At 42.9% G+C, this 25,438-nt stretch overlaps 2 protein-coding genes across 3 annotated transcripts in view; one reads left to right on the forward strand and one right to left on the reverse strand.

The window, feature by feature from the left end:
• LOC109431990 (probable helicase with zinc finger domain) overlaps window positions 1–10,312 on the reverse strand; it is a 29,778-nt gene extending 19,466 nt beyond the window's left edge. For both annotated transcript variants that reach the window (XM_062859653.1, XM_029854395.2), the window contains exons 1-3: window positions 10,157–10,312; window positions 9,351–9,786; window positions 745–1,842 (exon numbers count right to left, since the gene is read on the reverse strand). In XM_062859653.1, coding sequence (XP_062715637.1) covers window positions 745–1,842; window positions 9,351–9,408 — 1,156 coding nt within the window. In that variant the 5' untranslated portion in view covers window positions 9,409–9,786; window positions 10,157–10,312. The remainder of the gene's footprint in view (window positions 1–744; window positions 1,843–9,350; window positions 9,787–10,156) is intronic.
• A 7,606-nt stretch (window positions 10,313–17,918) lies between these two features.
• On the forward strand, window positions 17,919–19,212 carry LOC109431311 (uncharacterized). The gene is made up of 2 exons (XM_019707528.3): window positions 17,919–18,215; window positions 18,278–19,212. The coding sequence occupies exons 1-2, from the start codon at window positions 18,037–18,039 to the stop codon at window positions 19,146–19,148; spliced, it is 1,050 nt and encodes a 349-aa protein (XP_019563073.3). The 5' UTR covers window positions 17,919–18,036; the 3' UTR covers window positions 19,149–19,212.
• Window positions 19,213–25,438: the final 6,226 nt, after the last annotated feature.

Below are 25,438 nucleotides of genomic sequence, written 5' to 3' on the forward strand. Positions count from 1 at the left end.
ATGTGATTTTCAACAGTAAAGTAAGCACAAATTACTTGGGTTGAGTATGTTTAACTCCATTTGTCTTAAGGACAAACGTCTTGAAATACCGCTTCAACAGTGCATCAGAGCTTCAAACGCACAAATCTCAAGAAGCAAGCTTCAAACAGCAGTGCGTTTCATTATTCTGTTCTTGCTCACTTGTAATTAGCTTTAAATAAGAAGCTCAGGTGCGCTGGTTTTGTTTACGAAGAGATTTGTGCTTTCGAAATCGTGAGTAGGTGCCAAAGTCGGCCATTGTGGCGGCCATGTTGGGATTCTAACAAGTCTGTCCTTAATTCAGAATTATGACTAGCGACTGTTACGCATAACGACTATTATGACTTTATGCCGAACGGGGTAATTCCGGAAAAACAGTTTGAAGATGAATGAAAGGAAGAAGAATAATATATTTAACGACGATAAAGCAACACTGGTCGAGGTTAAGAAGACCCTATGAGGTGAAAATTAGGCTGCTGGGAGGACAATATTCCTGTAATGCAGGAGATGCCCTTCTTCGTTAACGGTTTGCAGGGTGATGCGCTTTCAAATTTCTTTTTGCTCCTCTGAAGAGACAGCAACAATAAGGCTTGAAAAATCACCAAGAGCGAGGCGAAATACCTCTACCCACAAACAAGTATGAAAAATTGTATGGATTACAGCTTTACGCCATACGTTTTTCAAACAATGAAACTGTAAGATTTTTTTAACAAAAAATACACTTACCCTCGTCCGACATAATGATGTTCTGGTGGCTTTCGGTTTGACAGTGCGCCCGCAGCTCCGACCGGTCCGCAAAGGTCAACGTACAGTACACGCAACTGATGTTCGTAATTTTGTCCAGCTGCTTTTGGAAATTGTTTACGTTGCCGGAGGTGTTTGACGACGATGAGGACTTATCCGCAGGGGCCTCAGCCGACGCCGATAGGTTCTCGCTACCCGCAGTCGTAGAATCTCTAGATCCTTGCTCTGTGTCGCTTCGGGTACTCCGGACACTAGTGTTGTTTTCGTCGCTACCGTTCGATGTTTTCGTATCATTGCCATCGCCACCCGAGTCCGATTCTTTCTCACTGGACTGATGTTCCCGAGACTCGTTGGAATCTACGTTACTGTCGTCCCCGTTGCTTTCGCCATTGGATTGCGTATGAGTTCCTGGTGTTCCTCGCAAGTTGCTTTCGATTTGACTCAACTGCTTGGTGTATCGATCAGGAGGCAGGTTGTTGATAATGAGATTTTCTAGTTTTGTTTCGATCTGATCGTATTCATCGTTGATGGATGAAAGCGATGAAATGGTGGACGTTGGCGTGGACTCCGGTGACGACGATGGGCTGTCCGTTGTCGCCGTAGGCTGTGATGTTTGCTCAACTCCACTTAAAGCAGGAGTAGGCGATGAATTAGCCGATGCCATTTTCAGAACAATCTTCAGACGTTCCAGGTACCGGTTGATGTCCTGGTGGGAATTATGATTATCTGACCACTCCTGCAGGATGCTTTCGGCTTCGACAAACTTTCTCTGTTTAAACAAAGAGTGAATCAACCGTTTCCTCACTTTCGACTCGGTTGTCCCGGTTGTGTTGTTCGGTGTTGAAGAACTAGACGTCGATGAAGATGATGACGAAGCTGACGACGGAGTTGGACTGGCCGAATCTGTTGCACGGTCTGTACCATTCAGCAGCTTTAGTAAACGGTGGCAATCTTCTGTGACGACGTCGTATTGTTTTAGCTCCAAACAGCATTCGGTTCTACCATAGAGACACGAGATGGTGCGCTCTTTTGGTAGTTTAGGATCAGTCGGAGATGAATCCAAGATTTGATCATATATTTCTAAAAAAAAAGAAGAGAACAATACGATTTAATTAGTCACATAAAAATTATTCTTTACAAAGAATATTCTACTCCGCAAAGAATAAGAGAATAAGTATATCTGTAGACTAGAAGTGTTAGCCTCAACAAAATGACCATAATAGCACTGTCAATAACTCTCTTAATACTTTATGATATCTTGAAAATATATGGTATGTGGGGGCAAGATGGGTCAGTACCGTTTTCAACCGTACTATATATTTTTTGAATCTTTCAATAATTTTCCCAGATGAACGAAGTGGATACACAAAAAAGTGATATATTGTTTTAAAAATTCTTTACGTTCCTTGCACAGAAAAAAATAAAATATTTTTTCGTTATACTCCTTATGCTATACATTCCATATAACTACGTGTATTGTGTAGACGGGGCAAGATGGGTCACCCTAATTTTTCGGTATGTTTGCATAGTTTTTGAAAATGTTTTATTCTTCATTGAAAGGCTATTCTGTGACCTACATTATCGAAGCAATTAGAGCACTGAGAGTTTGTGAAACTATTTTTGAAATTTTCCTACAAAAAATATAAGTTTTCAAAGTCCGTTCATGGCTACCTGAACAAAAATATTCTAGTTCTGAGAATAATCCACCGATATGTTCCAACACTTTTTTCATGTAATCTGTACGTCTGTGAAGCTTAGATGTATAGAGAAAAAATAGAAGATATAGGGTGGGGCGGGGCAAGATGGGTCAGTGCTATTTTCGGGCACAATACTCATATTTTGGTTATGTTAATAATTTTGTTAGATGACCAGCATAAATATACAAAAGTTTGGGGCATTGATTGAAAAATTATTCTCTCTCATTGGAAATAAAAAATAAAATGGATTTTAGCCATTTTTCTTACGCGATACATTCCATATAATCTCCATATAAACGGCCGCGGGGCAAGATGGGTCACCTTCAATTTTAAGCGTATTTTTGGAGCATTCAAAAGTTATTTATTTTTTATTACAAGACTATCTTATAAATGACTTCAATCAAGCGAAATGAACGCTCAAAATTATAACATAAAATTATGATAATTTTTTAGTGAAAACATCGATTTTCAAGTCGCTTTAGGACCACTCAAATCATAAAGTTTTTTATGTTCCAAATAAATTTATAAAATGTTTACTAGTAGCTCTTGTTTACTCAGTATGGATATGGAGCATATGTGAATGCGGAACAAATATTATATTTTGGCGTTTTTCGTTAAGAAAATGTGAATTACTTAAAAGGTGACCCATCTTGCCCCGCACTTTTTTCACGGCGCAAAATCGATCACTTTTTAAAACTGCTTGTTTAACATCATATTTTGTATTTAATGAACTTTTTATCAACTTTTAGCATAGCTAACTAGTGTATTAAAGAGAATCGGACGAATACAAACCAATACGATTTGTATTTACAAAGTAATGGTGATCCATCCTTAGGTGACCCATCTTGCCCCACCCCACCCTAGTATTTTTTGTTGGAGAAAAATCGAGTTTTCTGATAGCTGACCCATCTTGCCCCCGTAAAAATGAGGTGGGGCAAGATGGGTCATGTTTTGAAAATTGCTTGTCAAGAAGCAGGTTTCAAACTTTATGACCTTTCTATACTTTTGTATCATAGCTGACTAGTGTATCTGAGAGTCGTGGTAGAATACAGAGAAATGCGATTTATATTCAGACAGTTATAGGGGTCCATTTCTTAGGTGACCCATCCTGCCCCCACTTACCATATATTCGTTGAGCAGCCCCAACAAACAGAACAATAGAATGAAAAGAGCTCACCAATGTCTGTCCGTCACCGGTTGTATGCAAAGTTCACCATAGAGACCATGGTCCCTGGTTCGATTCCAGGTTGCGATTTTGTTTTATATTGCGTAAAAATATTTCATAAGATGTCTTATAAAATGATATCATAAGAATTTCTTATGGAAATCAAAACTTTTTCTTATGTCGAAATTTTATAAGACAAAGTTATGACCTTCTTAAGATCAGTTGTCTCAGTGATAAGGTTCTTAGTTCGAATCCGAATAGAAACTTTTTTTTAATTGCAAATCGGCTCCATGGTAAAATTGAAAACATATATCTGTTGAAATAAAACAAAACTCAGTCTGCACAAATTTAGTGGCGTTGTGTATTTAAATTGACTCTCAGAATAGTAATTTCAACCGCAAGTCGTCTTTCAGTGTTGACGACTTTAGTTAAATAAACCAATCCTTTTCGGGGAAGTCCCTTCAGCATAATGTTTCAAACTCCATCCTGCCCTGGAGCTTTTCCGCTTTTAAATCTCTGGATGATTCTTTTTATTTCACTCGGTTTAGTGAAAGTAGCGACGTCAGTGTTTAGTAAGGTGTTACTGGTCAAGTCTTCAAATTTGTGTTACGCACTTCTATTGTTGTTTCCAGATCACTAGGAAGTTGATTGTTGTGGGCGTTGGCAAAATGTTCTGCCAATGTATTTGCCTTTTCCAGATCAGGTACCATGAGCCGGTTCCCATGTCGAAGAGGTGGTTGGTATTAGATGTTGTTCCTAAGGTGCTTGGCTATTTTCCAAAACTTACTGCTTCCATTGATTAAATTCCGGATAGTAGTCCCAAAATTCTGGAACCTGTGTGCAGCATTTCTTCACGAATTTGCAAATTGAGTTGTTCAACAATTCTTCTCAGGAATGGGTCTTTTGTACGGCAATACTGTCTTCGTCGAACGTTCCGCAAACGTTCCGGAGCTTGATGCGATCTGGAAGCTCACACTTTCGAGGACTGCTGCTGATGACTGAAACAGAAACTCTTTCTGCTTCAATTAGAGCGGCTACAAACGTGTCAATTTTGTCCTTGGAGTGCAAGCCATCGCTTAAGGGAGTTGTAGGGTTGATTAGGGGAGTTGTAAGGTCCAAGCTTCTTGAAACTGAGTTGAAGAAGACGGACCAGTCGGCACGTTTATAGTTTTTGTGCTGTCGTAGTTCTCTCTTGAAGGAGGCAGCAGCATTGAATGTGAACACAACAGGAAAGTGATCTGATGAAAGATCCTGGATTGTTTCTGGGACAAATAACGAATAACAATCTGTTCTCCAGGAGGAGCGGCTCACAACAGCGTGTGATCCCCATGTTAGGGGCGGCTGCTCTACGTCCGAGTGCCAGGGAAGGACTCTAAGCTCAACTGTGCACTATGGTCCTCCGGAAAGTAGGGGGTTGGTGTCAGGCCCTACGAGCCAGCCATAAAAAAAACCATTGTAACGGAAAATCAGCAACAAAATAATACGAACCGAGACCAACGGCAACGACCCCAGCGAACAAAAAGGACTTGCGATTGGAACCTCGGTACGTGGGACTGCCGATCTCTCTCTACTTCATTGGGAGCACCCGCATACTCGTCGATCTACTGAAGGACCGCGGGTTCGGCATCGTAGCGCTGCAGGAGGTGTGTTGGACAGGATCCATGGTGCGAACGTTTAGAGGTAATCATACCATCTACCAGAGCTGCGGCAACACACGTGAGCTGGGAACAGCTTTCATCGTGATGGGTGATATGCAGAGGCGCGTGATCGGTTGGTGGCCGATCGACGAAAGAATGTGCAGGTTGAGGATCAAGGGCCGATTCTTCAACTTCAGCATAATAAACGTGCACAGCCCACACTCCGGAAGCACTGATGATGACAAGGACGCATTTTACGCGCAGCTCGAACGCGAGTACGATTGCTGCCCAAGCCACGACGTCAAGATCATCATAGGAGATTTAAACGCTCAGGTAGGCCAGGAGGAGGAATTCAGACCGACGATTGGTAAGTTCAGCGCCCACCAGCAAACGAACGAAAACGGCCTATGACTCATTGACTTCGCCGCCTCCAAAAATATGGCCATACGTAGCACCTTTTTCCAACACAGCCTCCCTTATCGTTACACTTGGAGATCACCACAGAAGATGGAATCTCAAATCGACCACGTTCTGATTGACGGACGGCACTTCTCCGACATTATCGACGTCAGGACCTATCGTGGCGCCAACATCGACTCCGACCACTATCTGGTGATGGTCAAACTGCGCCCAAAACACTCCGTCATCAACAATGTACGGTACCAGCGACCGCCACGGTACAACCACAGAGAACAGACGTCTATCTTCGCTTTCTGCCTTGTGTAAAACTTTGTAACGGTCATATCAGAGTATGTGGTTATGCTCCCGTTGCGCGGCGCTAGCGTCTCATCACTTACATTGTTGTGTTGTCAAATTTGTTTTCAGTGCTCGCCGTTTTTGGCCGTTTGGCGCTCGTGTCGCTTTGTGGGCTAGTGTATTTTAACGATGAACACTGCCATCGTGGGGTCAAACCGACTTTATGTGTGGGGCAGTCCCCGTTGGTGGCGTTGAGGTACACTTAAATCCTTTACACACGATTTCGACGTATTCTTGTTCGAGCTTAAATGTCTGTTCTCTGTGGTACAACCTAGAGCGACTGAAATAACCGGATGTCGCCTAAGCATACGCGCAGCATCCCGAGGCCGCGTTGCCAGACGAGGGCGAGCTTGATGAGGCCCCTCTAGAGGACTGCTGGAGTACAGTGAAAGCAGCCATCAACGACGCAGCCGAGAGCACCATCGGGTACGTGGAACGGAATCGACGGAACGAATGGTTCGACGAAGAGTGCAGAACGGTTTTGGAGGAGAAGAACGCAGCGAGGGCGGTAATGCTGCAGCAAGGGACTCGACAGAACGTGGAACGATATAAACAGAAGCGGGAACAACAGACCCGCCTCTTTCGGGAGAAAAAGCGCCGCTTGGAAGATGCGGAGTGTGAAGAAATTGAACTGCTGTGCCGTTCCTAAGAAACACGGAAGTTCTATCAGAAGCTCAACGCATCCCGCAACGGCTTCGTGCCGCGAGCCAAAATATGCATGGATAAAGACGGAGGCCTCTTGACGGACGGACGTGAGGTGATCGAAAGGTGGAAGCAGCAGTTCGATCAGCACCTGAACGGCGTGGAGAACGTAGGCACGGGAGCCCACGGCAACGGAGGAAACGACGACGCCAGTGCAGCGGAGGACGGAAATGAACCAACTCTCACGCTAAGGGAAGTTAAGGATGCCATTCGCCAGCTCAAAACCAACAAAGCAGCTGGTAAGGATGGTATCGCAGCTGAACTCATCAAGATGGGCCCACTTTCCACCTGTCTGCATCGGCTGATAGTCAGGATCTGGGAAACCGAACAGCTACCGGAAAAGTGGAAGGAAGGCTGCCTACAAAATGCTATCCCAGGTCATCTTCCGTCGTCTGTCACCTAAAACAAATGAGTTCGTGGGAAGTTATCAAGACGGTTTCATCGACGGCCGGTCGACAACGGACCAGATCTTCACCGTACGGCAAATCCTCCAGAAATGCCGTGAATACCAGGTCCAAACACATCACCTGTTCATCGACTTCAAAGCGGCATACGACAGTATCGACCGCGCAGAGCTATGGAGAATCATGGAAGAAAACGGCTTTCCTGGGAAGCTAACTAGACTGATTAAAGCAACGATGGACGGTGTGCAAAACCACGTAAGGGTTTCGGGTGAACTATCCAGTTCAATTGAATCTCGCCGGGTACTGCGACAAGGTGACGGACTCTCATGCCTACTCTTCAATATCGCTCTGGAAGGTGTTATGCGACGAGCCGGGCTCAACAGCCGGGGAACGATTTTCACAAAATCCGGTCAATTTGTGTGCTTTGCGGACGACATGGACATTTGCAAGAACATTTGGGACGGTGGCAGAGCTGTACACCCGCCTGAAACGCGAAGCAGCAAAGGTCGGACTGGTGGTGAATGCCTCAAAAACAAAGTACATGCTGGTAGGCGGAACCGAACACGACCGGATCCGTCTGGGTAGTAGTGTTACGATAGACGGGAATACTTTCGAGGTGGTGGAGGAATTCGTCTACCTCGGATCCTTACTGACGGCTGACAACAACGTGAGCCGTGAAATTCGGAGGCGCATCATCAGCGGAAGTCAGGCCTACTACGGGCTCCAGAAGACAGGCTTGATAATCCTCCTCGAAATCAAAAGAGTTTTGCAACATGCTCTAGAGCGGTGTTTTGCTTTTGCCTCGTCGCGAGGGAGCGAACGAACCCCAAACAGAGAGGCAATAAAAACTGAGCGAGGAAGAGGGGAACGAAAAAAGAGCCGATGATTATTTTGGGTTTTTGAGTGCGATTTTCGCCTCGAGAGTCTTTCTTTGTATGGGAGTGGAACTCGCGAGAGCTTTTTGAGTGTGAGTGGACGTGAGAAACACAACAAGCAATTATGAGTGTTGGACAAACTCCTCGCTGCGCGGCAAGCTCGCGCTCGGGGCTGTTGAGGATTTGCGTTGTGATTTCTGAGTTTTATTTCCACTCCTCAGAAAATCGCCAAAATCGCTTCCTCATTTTCTCGCGAGGGAGTTTCTGTCAAGCCTGCCAGAAGAAGCTTGAGGAGGACCTGCAAGCACTCGGAGTTTTCGAGCTACGCATGCTATGGACGATCTTCGGCGGTGTGCAGGAGAACGGTGTGTGGCGGAGTAGGATGAACCACGAGCTCGCTGCACTTTGCGGCGAACCTAGCATCCAGAAGGTGGCCAAAGCGGGAAAGATACAATGGGCATGTTGCAAGGATGCCGGACAACAAGCCTGCAAAGTTGGTGTTTGCTAACCATCCGGTTGGTACAAGAAGGCGTGGAGTGCAGAGAGCACGATGGGCGGACCAGGTGGAGCGTGATCTGGCGAGTGTTGGGCGTGAACGACGTTGGAGAGCTGCAGCTGCAAATCGAGTATTATGGCGGCAAGTGGTTGATTCAGTATTATCATGAATTTGATGTTAACTAAATAAATGAAATGAATCATTATGCCAAATGACACAGACCCATTCGAAAAATATATGCTAGCTTGACAATAAACATAGCAAATTTCATAGGGATTGCAGCAGTCCATTTCTAGGTACCCACTGTTTTCGAATGTCTGCCGGTTCAAAATTTGATAAAACATTGCCTAAGTCAATTATTTTTTTTAAGTAGTAAATAAATGCTCTAACAGTTTTCAAAACAAAATTTTTGCAATAAATGAGCATATCAAAACTATCTTGGAAGAAAAACTTTTCTTTAGATTTCACCCTAAATTTTTCTTAACAAAATGATATCTTTTGAATTATAAGGGCCAGAAATATGATTTCTTTAGCAAAGTTATTTTGCATTAAAAGTTTTTCAACATTGCATTGTACTATGATCTTGAGAATCACTTGGACCACCCTGATTTAACAATTTTGAGATTTTTTCTTTTGAAGAAACTGTCCCTAAGGCACCATAAAACTAGCAACTAAAAGCAACTAAATAAAAAGCACTACAACATAAACGTTTTGTCCAGTTTAATATAACTTTAGGACCACTGTGCAACGGTAGCAAAAAGAGCGCTTAGAATATTAGTTGATGTCAACAACGATGGAACTACGTTAAGCTAAACAAACTTACAAATAAAATCAATGGAATCACGTCCAAACTTACCCTTCGCCTTCTGCCATTGCCGGTTCCGGAGATGTTCACTGGCCTGGCTCTCGGTCATTGTACAGCTGCTGCAGTGCTTGCTGGTGCCGCGAAAGACGGCAACGACCACGGCGTTGGATTCGTGTGATATGGGCCAGTGCTTCTTTCTTCACACTCATTCGAACCGCCAGCTTTGAGTAGGTTCCTCCGGATGACCGTATCCGAATGAATCCTTCTTACGACGATCTATCTTCTGTCCTATCACTAGTATGCAATTCAGCAACAAGCTTGTCGGAAAAGTTTTTCACTTCAACTTGGATGAAATCCGAAACGACGTCTGCTGTTTTCTACTAAAACGGGTAGAGCTGAAGGATACTTTGCCAGAATATTTCAGATAATTCACTATATTTGTATTTGGGATGGTAATTTCGTGAACCGGAAACTCTCGATGCGATTCCTACGAAATGAACGAAAACATAAGAACAGTTAGGCGGCGGCCATATAATTTTTGTGCAACAAATTATCCATGCAAATGGTTAGGTAAACCGGTTAGATAAAACAGTCTCAAATTGTTGATTTCAAGCGCTGAAGCCTCATTGCGCTCAATGAATTAAAATCTTTCATTTTGAACAATCGGCATTCAAGAGACAGATCGGGAGCTGCACTTTCTTCGTTTTTTCCCTGTCACAGGAAGAGGAATGGTGACGAGAAATTGAAGAAGAAAATATGGTTCGCTCCGGAAAATCCACATTTACATCGCGAAAATCCCGTTATTCGGTCAACAAACAACCGCATTAGAATGGCCAGGTCATCCCCATTCTACTTACCGTTCGAAAAGCAACTAAAAAACAGATTTAAACCAAGAAAATTTACATTTTTGTGCACCAAATATTCTACGCGAAATTGAAAAGACGTCGTTTTTTACACCTTTGACACAATGGACGACTTCGCGGGCGAGAGACAGAAGGAAACACGCACACACACGCAAACTGCATCTGGCGTTTTGATGTTATGCTTTGTCCTGTGACTGAATCTATTTTATACTGTGTACATTGAATATTTTGACCATTTGGAGCAACATTTGAAAAGGGCATACAAGCATTGGTAAACAATGACTTTAAACGTTGCTCCTGAGCCCCCACCAGCTTATTCACAAAAACTAAGACTGTTATCAGATAGAGCAAACATCGATCTTTCGGAAAACGGTGTTCATTTGCGTGGGTGGGCTGCTGTTAGGCCCTACGGAGCGTTTTCTAAAAAAGACACAAGACCTCTTGAGCCCTTTTCAAATGTTGCTTTGACCTAGGGCACGAGCCTCTGTACGAATTTGCCCTGTCCCGCTCACTCCCACAGAAAATTTGAAAACACCGCGCACAGTAAAAGTCACATTTGACTTTTACTGTGCGAACTGTTTTCAAATTTTCTGTGGGAGTGAGCAGTACGCCAGATTTGTGCAGAGGCTCACTGCATTGTTTTGATTTTGTATGGGATTTTGACGTTTCTTGGCCTTGTTGTTTACAAAATTTCTGTAAGTGTGAAAGAGAAGGAGAGAATTTCATGCAGTGCTCTATAGGGCATGGCGTGCAGTGGACGTATTTCAGGCCAAACATGTCTAAAGGTCCTATCTGCTGAAGAGAGGCTCTCTTTGGTTTCCCTCTCTTTCGTTAATATCTCAGCGTTTATTTGTATTATGATTTTCTCCTTGCATCGAACTATGGTCAAAACAATCGTCGTTTGATTTGTACTGCAAAAATAGTTGACAAGTGTATCAATTCTTCATTGCACCCGAGATTGCACCAACAAAGCTGGCCATAAAATGTTTGACACTTCTCGGGTCATTTTGACAGACCATACACAAGCACGAAAAAGACGGATGATATATTCTACTTCATCGATACTGTTGCCGTCCTTTTCATGCTTATGTCACATCTGTCAAAATGACCTGTGAATTGTCAGTCATTTTTAGGTTAGGTTTGTTGGTGTAAGAGCACCTTTAACGGTGCGCTTCTATACCCCGTTTGGCAGCCCTCCATCATTGCAGCAAACTTTACCGGTCGCTGCTGGATGCGCTCGCAAAATAGTAGCGCTATGGGTGGGTGACCAAATATAGTAGCCGGACAGTTGCGCTGCTAAAAATTCTATGGGAATATGACAGCCCTCCCGATACGAATCAGGGTGACTAATTTGATTGCGACCGGTGTAGAAAAGGGTGGTTAAGTCAAAATGGTAGCGCTGCGCGGGTTGCTCGAATAGTAGCCGCCGTTAATGTTGCTCTAATAAAGAATACATTGCAATAATAGGCAACTCCAACGGAAGCTAACGATCCCTCCGCATCTGGTGGCAGGAATGAGAAACCTATGAAAAGAGGGGCTCCTCCAAAATTTGCCATTGCGCAACATAGGCAAACTGCACTTTTTTCACTTTTTCATATCGAATTCCGCATCGTAGAGAAACAAACGAGCACTTTTTGAAAAGAAAATCTTATTCTCTTTCAGATGCGCTTAGATCCGGTAGGTACTTACGAACAACTTATGTGATTAATTTGAGGAGCTCTTGCTATGCCTCCGGCGGGCAATCTTCCGGATTTTTTGTTAGCTGGTCAATCCTGTGTCTGTCGCCGTGGGCATAGAAATTGATGATAATAGAAGCCATTACCAATGGAAAATAGCAACCACCAAGGCAAAATATGAGTTAATTTTGAAAACGAAAAATTGAATTTTTGATGTAAACAAACGATTTTCACCTTATCTCACTTAGCGCCTCTACAATTGGGGGTCATCTGAATAGACCATTCCCGTCAAATTTTTTTATGTGCTCTACGGCTTTCCGGCAATTTATTGAGCAAACTTTCCTAAGGAACCCATATGTTTTGAAGCCTCTAACTATTGAAAAACAATGAAAAACCTGCGAAGTAGCACTTTAGCCCTATAGTCTCCTATAATTATTTTTTCCACAAAACCCGATGAACCCCTATCTCCCCTATTGCTTTTTTGGAGAGATGCGGAGAATTTTCAATCAGCTGGCTGTCAAATATGACGTTTGATATTTTTGTTTTGATCCGCTCTGAACACCATGAAAACAAATAAAAACTAGTCACTTTTTTAGTCGAAGCTGCTGCCAAGGCTGCTGCAGCAACATCCTCCGGGTAAGAACGAGATCCGGTACACTTCCGAAGCAACATGCGCTGGTCAAGCCCGTTACATCCGGTATTCGCCTGTGCCGATGCACTTGCAGTCGAGCTAGCTGGCGACACACCAAAGAAAAATCCTGTCTTGGGGCGGCGGCATCGGAGCTTCGTGGGACTCGGAAGCTGAGTTTGGTACAAGAAGATCATGATGCTGGTCTACTTCCAAAGGAGAAGAAAGATCCATCTTCCGGTGTAGAACTAGCGACACGCGCACGCGGGATGCTTTATTTCTCATGTACGCGCTGTATTCCTACTTTTTGGCCGGTTGTTGCACCACAAGGACTTTGAACACCGACGAACCGACGTGACAGCTAGAACAAATAAATTCAAATTTGTTGTCCGCGACGCCATGATGAAAAATAGTCGAACACTATCGCCACCTCTATAACGGCTCGCGATGATTTGATAGCTCGACACCAAACCCCCGTGTGTTCATATAGGAAACGGTTCGCGTCTGTGCTGATTTGACAGAAGCGATCGCTCGCTTCGCTGGTCGACCGTTAAATTAGGGGGGGACAGTTTTGGATCGTCACTGTCACGTCGGTTCGTCGGTGCTTTGAATTCCGATCGAAGCTGTTGGGGCATGGATTTGATAGCAGCTGAAACGGCTGCTGTGCCCGCCGTGCCGGTGATGAAGCTATGCCTGTACCAGGTTTAGCCTGCTCACAATAGACACATTTTAGCTTATCTGAATCGCTCCGGGCCATGCAATTTGTGCACTTTCATTTAGCCGACTGCTTGACGACCAGGGCCTTAAAACCCGAATCCGGTTTTGAACCTGGCTTGGGAGTTTCACAAGAAACACATTTCATTTTGTCCTGATCATTCTGCACCATGCCGGTATCGCATTTCGACTTGTTGGAGCCGGTCAGTTTGAAGGTGCTAAAGAATTCAGAAACGGAGCCGATACCAAGCGGAACTGGAGCTACCGGTTTAGGTACTGAAAACGTCCAAGCAATTGCCAGTTTTCAGCTCGAGAACCGCGGAACTGCTTTTTGGAGCATCCAGGCAATTAGCACTTTTCAATGGTTTGTATTGGGTCGGTTTGTGCAGAACCGTGCTGCCGCTGGTTTCAGTGGCCATCCGCTGAACGGACTCAGTATGTATTGGTTTGAAGACGATTCATCTGTAGCAACTGGGACATTATTGGTATTTGAAGCTCGGTGCCGAATGGCTTATTCATTGAGGAGCTGGAACATCCGGCGGCACTCATTGGACCACTGTTCGGTAATCGGGAAGTAGACATTCGGATGCTGCGGTTCATGCTTCCTGGTTGGAGCGCTTCCGGGTCTGCACAAATCCGGCTACCTTCGTGGCCGTCAGCGTACTTATTCAAACAAGCTGCTTCGCAACTTTAAAGATTCGATCAACGGGCCGAAATGTTGGACCAGAATCTCCAAGATCCATTTGGCCCTTGATTTGGCCGTATTCGAGAGTGCAGAGGTGTCCGATGCCAGATTGGTGTTGGAAGATAAAAAAAATCGATAGGGACGACGACGGCCTTATGCCATGCCTTTTTGCTGACCATCCCGACGACTGCTATAGACTGACGCCTCAATCTACATCGTCTGCCGTGGTAAAACGGAGAGTTGGGTTCTTTAATGGTATCCAATTTTTTCCACAATCGTTATATGAAGCCGTAAACAAAATTGAAATCCAAAATTTTATTATATTTGGTGCACAAGAGCTATTTTTGAAATTCATTCGGATTTTGTATGAGGAAAATTTATTCTTCGTTGTGAGCTGTAACTGTATCGATTGAACCAGGGATTGAACTGTTATCCGTTTTATTCACAAAAAAAAAACATCAAAATAAAGACATTGTAACATAATATAATAGTGTTATAGGTATTAAGAAAATGCGCTTTTTTTATTAAGCTACAGAAAACAGCAATATATTATTCACTACACAACCCAATTGGCAACCAAACTGCTATTATTGCTGCCCAGCGACATGGAGCGATGCATTGAACGCTGGCCGTCCGGATTTACCGGAGCTCTTCCGCAGGCTCTGTTTCTATTTCCAATAATCCAATAAATATTTCTATTTTTAATAATTTCCAATAATTGCGACAAAAAGCCCTGCAAAAAGCAAAGATCGTCAGTGTGACCATGGACTCTAAACCTCTTACTCCGACTGTGACCCATGAATCCGGATAACTATCTATCGGTATCGGATGTCCCCCCGTCTAAATCGAGTTCAGATTAGATACGCTACTACATTCCGTCGCACTCTCGTCCAAATTTGGAATGCAAATTGTCCTCTTTCCGTAGCTCTTCAATAGCCCCTTCCTCCTGCAGCTGCCGCTGCTGCGTCTGCAGAGGGAATCTCCAACCGAAGATCGGTGCCGGAGATTCCGACGTTGAATGATCCGATAGGTGAAATGTTCAGATGTTTCCGATTGCCAATTGCTCAGATATGCTTGCGCTGTATGATCGATACCGATAGGCTGTCTTTGGCTTCCTCCTGGGCATCCTGCTTCTCCCAAATCGGCGGCACACTGGAAACACCGAAATATGGTGCCGTGACTCGATTGTTTTGTAACCAATCAAACTGGTACGCTGCAGAGAACGATTTAACGCTTGCTGCTGCTGCTGTGCGGGATGTGGGAGACGTCAACGAGGAGAATGCATTCCGGTTATATTGGAGGAGTTTTACGCCTGATGTTGCCGCTGGAACCGCACTGCGACAATCGATGCGACAATGATTTTCGTACCACTAGACCCTGGACTGGGCTCAGATCCTCGTTGAAATCGACCTCGGTGGCAATCTGGCAAGATCAATGAAGTGTGTGAACGGATCATACGAGTAAAATAAAAATAAAGGTACTTACAAATCTCTCCTCTTTTAGCTTCTTTCCCAACTTGAAAGAGTATGACACCCTCGTCCTCGCGATCGTGATATTTCACTGCTGCTACCGTTCAGCATTCGTTTGTTCCGATTCCTCGAAGCCCCGTCGCAATTGATTGCCTTTTCTCAAAAGGTTTCCATTTCGGCCGTTTGGTGATCCAGAACTTCCGCTACCAGTACATATCGGAATCGGAAGATTCATACTTTGTCCGGGTAAACAGCAACGTTTTGCCTGCGCCGTAGTGTGCCTCCAGGATGTTCACATTTTCACGTTCGCCGTCCTCGTAGGTATTTGAAATGAGCGGGAGTCCGTGTAGACGGAATTTCCTTTTGGTGGCACCGAAATTGCGATGAACAGCAATTCCAATCCGGATCCGTTTTTCCGAAGCGAGTTGCGAGCGAGCGGGTTTGACATTTTAAAATGTAAATATGTCAAGTTGACGACAGGGTTGGAAGCAAATCTCCACACTCAAAAACGTCTCCACATACAAGGGGTGTGCACACTACTTCGCACGGCGATTTTTATATCAAATTGGAGAGATTTTTCGAGTTTTCAAAAAATTGTATAAAAATCAGGAAGACATATAAAATTTTTTTAAACACGGCAATGATCATGGAATCCAGTTGCCTTTCGAGGAAAAATATAAAAAAGGGGGGTTAGGTCAGACGGGAATGGTCTATTCACCTATTGAAAGAGAAAGTGAACAAAGAGAGCCTCTCTAATGTCTTTGCATGTCTCTATGTATTGTTCGTGCAGTTGAAAATCGTTTTTTTTTTACACACGAAAATCGATTTTTCTCCTAAACCGTGTGTCGGACGTAAGTCGGGCACAGTGCGGTGGATAGAGGGCCAGGTCCGCTGTCCAGCGCTCTACGTCCGACGTTAGGTTTCACGTATGGAATTTGAGAAAATTCGATTGTCGGGTGTGGGGAAACTTCGGGTTTCAACCGCGACGACACAGTCTCTACACGGAAAATTCAAACTACCTAATATTTGGGTCTATTTTACTCAAAATTGAGTATATCGAATAAACTCGATACCCAAAATTAGGTTGTTTTTCCTCTCTGGCTCACCGATGTTGTCAAAAACAAACAGAGATGCATCTACCCAAAGGGGGTCCATGACCCCAATAAGCCAATTTTGGGACATTTACCCAAAATTGGCTTATTGTCGTCCAGTATGTTGTGGTGATATTGTCAGTGAAACTGGCAACACTGAATACAATGAGAAATCAGAAGTAAATCGTTAATTCTCTAGGTTGGAAGGTTGTTCCCCTGAATAAGCACGGAAAATACCAAATTGTATGTATATATTGATTTGTATAATTGCTGAATATTTCTAATAATAAAGTGAATTATAGCATTGAAGCTGACATCAAGAAGCTGCCAAAAAGATTCAGTTAAATTTCCTCGCCAGAAAAGAAGCAATAAAAAGAGAGTACTATGCAAAAGATGAAATCGAGACAAAAACTGTGCAGTGTCTAACCAACGAGGCATCATCATGGATCATACACGTGAAGAAATAGTGCTTATCGTTTTCGATCCCGGCGGTGAACAATGTTGTCCATACTCTTCTGTTTTTCAATGTGTCGACTACAATCCGCCGCTGCAAGTAACCGTGTTGCTGCTCATCAGATGTTCGTCATTCCATGTCAATAAGGCAATCGATTGTTCAGATACGTTACCAGTTTCACGGGCGGGGGTATGTTGTGGTGATATTGTCAGTGAAACTGGCAACACTGAATACAATGAGAAATCAGAAGTAAATCGTTAATTCTCTAGGTTGGAAGGTTGTTCCCCTGAATAAGCACGGAAAATACCAAATTGTATGTATATATTGATTTGTATAATTGCTGAATATTTCTAATAATAAAGTGAATTATAGCATTGAAGCTGACATCAAGAATGCTGCTCTCAATATTTGTGTTCGTGCTTAAGGTGACTGCAACTCTTCCCAACATTTGTTAGGACGACTTGTCACGGAACAAAAACCACACATCGGTAGCAGCTTCTACTTCAGGCAGCTCCAATACTGCAAATTTATTTAATTGTTATTTTATTCATACATATCACTTAATTAAACTTACAATGTAGTAAATGTTCACGGGACAGACGAATCTCCTAACCGGAGTGCAGTTCCTATCTTCCTGACGAACCAAACGACACTGCCGAGTCATAAAATTATCGCTACCGTCGGCCTTCGTGCGGCCGTTTATACATTCCACTCGTGCATCAGGGTTACCAGTTCCAACCAATATCAAAGCGTACTAAAACTGTACGCAACAACCCCCTTTGGGTAGATGCATCTCCGTTTGTTTTTGACAACATCGGTGAGCCAGAGAGGGAAAACAACCTAATTTTGGGTAGCGAGTTTATTCGATATACTCAACTTTGAGTGAAATTGACCCAAATATTAGGTAGTTTGAATTTTCCGTGTAGCGTGATAATGACACAGACTAAGTCTTGTGTTGTTCAGTCACAGGGGTTGATCTTCGGCTTTGTTTTGATTCTAATTTTGACACCTGCAACACTGACGTTTTATCATTTTTATTTTGACCCAATGCTTCGTCGTCGGGTTCTTGTGGTTTTCGCTGGCGGTGTTTTGTAATCAATGGGTTTTTAGTGTTTAAAATTATTCTGAAAATAAAATCAGAACGATTCGCGAATTCCATGTTTATGCTCGGAATCCGTTCCGGCTTTCTGCCGCGCAGTAGTGCCAGTGCAGTGGGCTTTCGTTGCTTCAATGTGAAAAGTACCCCAAGGCTCGGATTCCCCTGTGCCTATTCCGATGAGGAAACCCGAAAAATCCTCAACACCCTCAATGAGGAGGATGTGGAACAGCTGTACAAGTGAGTATCGAGAATGGTTCCGAGTCTTTTGATGATTTTGCTCAATGATTTCATATTTGCAGGTACAACATATCAAAGTATCGGCTGAAGAAGATCGAAGGATGGCGTAAAAAGTTTGGTTCCTTCATGTCCCTCGATCAGGTGCTGGAATTGGATGGGTTTGGGATTACGGTTCTTCGCAAGTTTTACGATTCTATAGTGCAAAACCCAAAAGATGCCGAAGCAGTCGCCCAGAAAGCCATTAAGAAGGACGTCAAATTTACAACTCCGATTTTCTCGGTCAATGTCATCCCTAAAATTCAAAGTTGTGTTACCCTGTATGTGGGACTAGATTATGTTACATGGGCAAAGTTCAAGGTATCGAAAGATGAACCAACGGTTCTGACCGGATGGAACAGTTTCCAGATAAATGATCGAAAATTGCACGTAAGTGAACTGATTCGCAACGTGACCCAAATCAATCAGTTGATTCCGGAGGCGGATGTGTACGTCGTGGAGAATCCGGCCGTAGCCCAGACGGTGGCCATGGGAAGTGCTACCCAGACGAACATAAACGTCCAAAAGTCCCAGCTGATTGCGATGATTATGTTGATGTTGTCCAATCGGGTTCCAGAAAGTGCCGAAATCGTGCCCAACGTGTACTTCGTGAAACAGTACACCTCCGCCAGGTTGTTTGGGATTTTTGTCGGCAATGAACGAGTCTCTGCCGATGGGGTGGTGCGATCACTCATGGAACGGCAAATCGGTCCAAATGAGGAGAGCGTCGAGCACGTCCAGTCAAAACTGGTGATTCCATCCGGGCTGAAGGTTGTGTACGAGGAAAACGATAGTGCCGAGCGGGAATTCTTGGGGCAATCAATGCTGTTGGGCTTGTCGTTCCTGAGGCTTTGCGTATTCAAGTGCGAAGATAGTTTGAAGATTTTTCGACGATGAACCGGAACGGGTAAAAAGGTATGTACATAGAGATATTGCTAAATAGCGGAAATGTAAAATATTATTCGTGTATTCACTTTCCTAAACAATCTGAAAGCCCTTGAAAGTTCAATTTAGTTTTACCCTTCTTACATATATAACAAGGGTATAAATATCGCTCGAAAAACAATCAACTCAGCTCGACGAACTGAGCAAATGTCTGTATGTGTGCGTGTGCGTAGGGGGATTAGGGGCATAATGGACACCCGGGGTGAAATGGACACCCCTGTTTTTGCCGAAACCATTGACTTTTATGTAAAACTTTTAATGCATAAGTGTAAAGGAACAAGTTATTGTTCTATTTTTCAAAAGGAACATTGATATTCCTTAAAAATAATCAAAATATCATTGAAAATGAAGAATGTTTTTCATTTGGTGGATTTCTTATAATTTCGAAGCAGCAGCAAATAAGGTATTACTAAAGTGTCTCGAGCATACCAAAGTGGCGAATCCTTGTCGTTTTGACAGGTCTCCTGCTCGATTGGAACTATGGGAATGACAGCAAATCGACTGTTCCAATTTTGACGTTTCTCCTCTTTGTTTTATCCAGGCTCGTTAGGTATTACGAGTGTTTGAGTGTGACCACTATAAAAACAAGTGAATTCTCAGCTTATCTACATGTATACGCAGATTTAGCAATGGATGAAGTATTTTATTTTTGATCAGAACTTACTCAAAACAGCAATTTCAATGTTGTAGTCGATTCGGGGCGAAATGAACACTGTATGAATGGATGTACGCGCGTTGCATACTGTTAGGCGTTTTAGAGACTTTGGAATCAATCAATCCGGTTATTTTAGTCTAAAATTTATTTATTTTCCTTTGATGTTATGTATATTCGTCTAAGATGGAGTATTATGTCTGTGGTATTGATCTCCGTGGGCAAATTACTTAACTGGTCGATATTATCAAAGATACAGCATAAAATATGCAGGGGTGTCTATTATGCCCCGTACCTTTCCTGCCAGCCCCAAAAAACACACGGTTTACAATTCATTATTTCTTCACAATAATGACATTCTATCTGATATAAATGATTGAAATACGTAGGAAACAAGTTAAAGTTGTAAGCCAACCAATAATATGTTAAGTTTTTGTCTGTTATACAGGCCTAACCCCCCTATGTTGTTCTCTTAGCACAAAACGAAAGCTGAAATATCCCAATTGAGTTGTCCAAAAAATGTCTCACGAAACCTAATGCAAGCCTATCCATATACGTGAGAACAAAAGGTGTTTACAAAGTTCTTACAGATAGATTAACACGGGAAATCTGAACACAAACCACTACCACATAGGAATTTGGATTGGTCAATAGAACTCTATTAAATTTGATTACGACTGGACATTTGGTACCGTCTACCTCCATTGGTTTGACCGCATCTAAACTAAAACACTTTTTAATTTGACCCCCCCTAATTTGTACATCGTTCAAATTAAAAATGTTTCGAACGTCAATCTGCTATTGGAACGGGGTGAAACGGAGCGCAGAATCAAAACAAAACATCAAATAAGGCTTCCAGAAGCGTGTTTTTCCGTCGCCCACAGGGTTGCTAGAAGTTTAAACTAAAAATGAACCCCGTTGGTTTGCATGAGGTTTCGTTCAAACCAACGGGGGTAGACGGTGCTGAGAATTCTTTCGAAGAGTACTTGGGAGTTACAGCTTATCTTTTTGAGAGATTTTTGACCAAGTGTATCATAATAAATATCTCAGCTGTCCGTCAACCGATTTGAGATCTCTTAGCACCAAATGAAAGCTACAACATCCTAGTAGAGCGCTCTCGAATATTATTTGGATTGGACATTCGATTACCGAGATATCATTCAAAGAGTACTTGGGAGTTATTTCAATAAATCTTCCTTGCTATCTTCTATGAGCTAAAATTAATAATGCAAATATGGCTCTAGGTCGAATTGAAGATCATTCGACATCATATAAATATTACAGAGAATCTACTCCATGAAATATACACGATTGGAGTGGATGCTACACTCTAGAATGACCAAAAGGCACTATCATACAAAAAAAATGTTAATTACGAATAATACAGCAATTATTTTAATAAGAATAATAAGAAAGGTTGTCTTCACTTTAAGTGGAATCAATTAGGTTTATTATATGTAATCCCTGGATAAAATCTCTGAAAGAATCTCAGGAAGATTGTCTTGCATAATCACACCAGGAATTCTTGAAGGAATCCCAATAGAAATTTCTAGATGAATCCCTACAAGATTTTTGTGAAGTTTATTTATTTATTTATTTTATATTTCTACGTCTTCAACATACAATGTTATTTCATATAAACAAATTCATCAACACTACACGTTTACAGCAGTTACATCATTACAACACAACAAAAAAAAAAAAAAAAATGGAAAATTTTTTATCCAATACATATTGAGATATGGTGGGGCTGGCTCACCGACACTTCCGGTCCGCTTTAGTGCTTTATGCATCATTGTGGCCAGGTGTTGCTCTAGTTTTTCCAACTGTATTGTAAAGCATGAGCGGTGATCCTTGGCATTCTTGTGTAAATTGGGGTAGGTACTCGAAATGTTGATCGATCACCGATTATTGCTGGCAGATGCAGTGGAAAGTTTGTCTTAATACGTATCAATCGTCTCTGACAAACGAGAAAAACTGACTTCACTGATTACCTGTCTCTGAGCCAAATTTGGTATAGAGTCTTCAGTCTCCAATTAATCGCTTCATGTTTGATGGAGGTTTTTAATCCAATGGGTTACATAGCCGCTATCCGAATGAAGAGAGTAATGTTCCGCGTAATATATCACAAATCGAAAGAGGCACGGTACATTACGTGGAGCGGATATACTGAATTGGGTACCAGACCAAGTCCCTGCTGGGTGGCGCTAAATAGGTGAGCCATAGACAATAGAATCGTCAATGTCGTAGGGCATAGTATGTGACTATTGTCGAAACAACACTATATTTGGTCATTGTCCAACTAAGCGCATAACTATGTTAGGGTCAAGATTAGGATGAAATCATTGGTAAAATATAATAACACTTTTTAGTTTGTGTAGTTAGATATTCGCATGGTTAATTATGTTATGAACAATAATTTTATTGACGAATCCGATTTAAAATAATTGAATAGTTAGTTTGTTAAGCCATATTATATTAAAATAATCACTATCATTATCAATGAATGCTATCCGCTCAAGATCTTCGCTACATTGAATTTGTGAATTATTGGAGGCTTCACTTATCAACAAATTTACAACAAACACGCTATAACAGTATCTAGAGAATCGTGGAGGGTAAGAAATCTGAACTAGTAGCAGTGTTCATATAGATTAACAATTATACTCTACTATTTTCAATCATTGCAACATTATACTAATATGTGCGGGCCGCCCATTTGCGGAGTTGTGCGGCCAATTATTCTCTTTCCATTCCAGAAACGACCGTTTTGAAGCAAGAAGTGTCCCAATGGCCAACACAAACGGGACTTGTCCGAAACACACAAGATAAGTACAACAATTTTATAATCAGGCGCCCAACTCTTTCTACGACTTTGCTAATAGATAATGCAATATGCATACTTCAATATCAATTATTTGTTTGTTTGCGCGTTTATTTATGACACTATTGAAGCATTCGTGTCGCCGCGGAATAGTTTACAATTTATCTTTTTTTCAATTTTTCAATTCACTTTAAAGTATCTAACACTGCATTTACAATTGTGTATGCAAACTTGTATCTTAAATATGGTCATTATTAATAGTAGTCTGATAATTCAAGTCGAGTGATTTTTTTTCCCAAGGAATAGAAAGAGTTGGTGCCATAATCAATACAATACTTGAAACTGGAAACTCCTTATTTCCCCCTATGGGTCATAGGGAGGGGCGGGACATTCGAGCCTACTCATCAGTGGAAAGGACTTGATATGCTAATCGGTTTAGCATAGGGCAGATACAAGTCTACTGGTAGACGTATCGCCCAGCGAAACAACGCAGATTGGCCACGGCCCGGGGGTGCGTTGATTATAACAGAATAACAGAATAACAGAATACATATTGAGATATGTTTTAAAAATGTGTTCAAAAATCTTATAAGTTTTACTAAAAGTTCTATAACTTTCAGAAAACTTATTCGATATCGCTCAAAATTTTACTAAAAACGCTGAAATTTCGACCTATCATGAATCATATATTATTCATGATAGGTCGAAATTTCAGCGTTTTTGATCGTTGTTTGTAAAGAACGAACGATCACCATCACTACTCTTTTCCTTCACCGTACACTGCGCGGCGTGTTCACGTTCCGATTTCTCATTATTGACTTTGTCGTTTGTTCTATCCGTCAGCCAGCACATCAGAAACAATCGGCGTAGAATGCTGCTGAATAGCAGGAGATGAAACATGCGGGGCTATTCGTTGTAGAGTTTTCATTATTAACGAAACTTGACATTTCAGTTCGGTCAAATTCAATTCAAATGCGTTCGTATCGAGAGCATCGAGAGAGGTAGACGTGTTGTGCTTGGCCTTTTGCCGCCAATTGTTGAAACCAGGTTGGCACTCTTTGCAAAGTCATACCAGGCCTTCTGAAGCCGCACGTTGTTGCTCTTTACTCATACCAATGCATGAGATATGAAATGAGAGGCCGCACGGACCACACCGCAAAATTCCATGTATATACAAATAGCGCAACTCTTGCAATGTTTCGAATTTGAGTTCATTATTCCTGGTAATTTATACACATTTCACAGCATTCCACAATAATCCCTCGGATCACAGATTCAATCTTGACTGCACAAAAGTTTTAACGATTTTAGATGCGAAGTTAAACGGTAATTACACAAATAATTTGGCGATCGTACACTTACCGATCAGGCTAAGAAGGCCGGGGTGGCCTCTGCTGTACTGTTGACAGACAGTTGAACGGACTTCGTGAAAATCGCTTCACTCGTGTTTATCCCCGCTCTCCTAATTACACCCTCTAAAGCAATGTTAAACAGCAAGCACGAAAGACCTTGCCGTAACCCCCTGCGAGGTTCGAAGGGACTCGAGAGTGTCCCTGATACTCGAATTACGCACATCACTCTATCCATCGTCGCCTTGAAATCGATGAACAAGTGATGTGTGGGCACGTTGTATTCGCGGCATTTCTGCAACACCTGGCGGATGGCGAACATCTGGTCCGTTGTGTCACGTTCACCCATAAATCCAGCCTGATATTGGCCCACGAACTCTCTTGAAATCGGTGATAGATGGCGGCATAAAACATGAGAGAGTATCTTGTAGGCAGCGTTCCAACTTGTCGCCCTTTTCTAGATGGGACACACTATACCTTCCATCCATTCCTCCGGTAATACTTCCTCCTTCCAAATCTTAGTAATGACCCCGTGTAGAGTTCTCTACAGTGCTTCTCCACCGTATTTTAGAAGCTCTCTTGGTAGTTGATCCGCTGCAGCGGCTTTGTTGTTTTTCAACCGGCCAGCCTCCTCCGCAATCTCTTGGAGGTCAGGGGCCGGAAGTCTTTCGTCTTGTGCACATACTCCTAAATCTGCTACCACGCCTCCTTCGGTACTTCCAACTTCGCCATTGAGGTGCTCATCGTAATGCTGCCGCCACCTCTCGACAACCTCACGCTCGCTCGTGAGAATATTCCCGTGATTATCTCGGCACATATCGGCTTGTGACACAAAGCCTCTGCGCGATCGATTCAGCTTCTCGTAGAATTTTCGTGTGTCTTTAGCGCGGTACAGCTCTTCCATCGCTTCGCGATCTCGATCTTCTTGCTGGCGCTTCTTCATCCGGAACACTGAGTTCTGCCTGTTCCGCGCCTGTCTGTAACGTGCCTCATTCGCTCTCGTACGGTGTTGCAGCATTCTCGCCCATGCTGCATTCTTCTCGTTTTTCAACTGTTAACATTCGCCGTCGTACCAGTCGTTTCTGTAATTCGGAGTCGCGAAGCCTAGTGCTGTAGCCGAGGTACTACCTATGGCGGGTGGGATATCCCTCCAGCCATCTTCAAGTGTAGCTGCGCCAAGCTGCTCTTCCGTTGGTAGGGCCACTGCTAACTGCTGCGCGTAGTCTTGAGCCACTTCTACGTTACGAAGTTGCTCGATGTTGAGCCGCGGCGTTCGACTTCGACGCGTGGTGATAACTGTCGAAAGTTTTGAGCGCATGCATACAACTACTAAGTAGTGATCCGAATCTATATTCGAACTGCGGTATGTGTGGACATTATATCCGAGAAGAATTTACCGTCGATTAGAACGTGGTCG

This window comes from Aedes albopictus, chromosome 3 (genome assembly GCF_035046485.1).
Source record: "Aedes albopictus strain Foshan chromosome 3, AalbF5, whole genome shotgun sequence".
NCBI classification, from domain to species: domain Eukaryota; kingdom Metazoa; phylum Arthropoda; class Insecta; order Diptera; family Culicidae; genus Aedes; species Aedes albopictus.

Coding starts and splice junctions, on each gene's coding strand:
- LOC109431311 (XM_019707528.3), top strand. CDS start 18,037: ATGTTTATGCTCGGAATCCGTTCCGGCTTTCTGCCGCGCAGTAGTGCC. Junction 18,216..18,277: donor GATGTGGAACAGCTGTACAA/GTGAGTATCGAG, acceptor TCATATTTGCAG/GTACAACATATCAAAGTATC.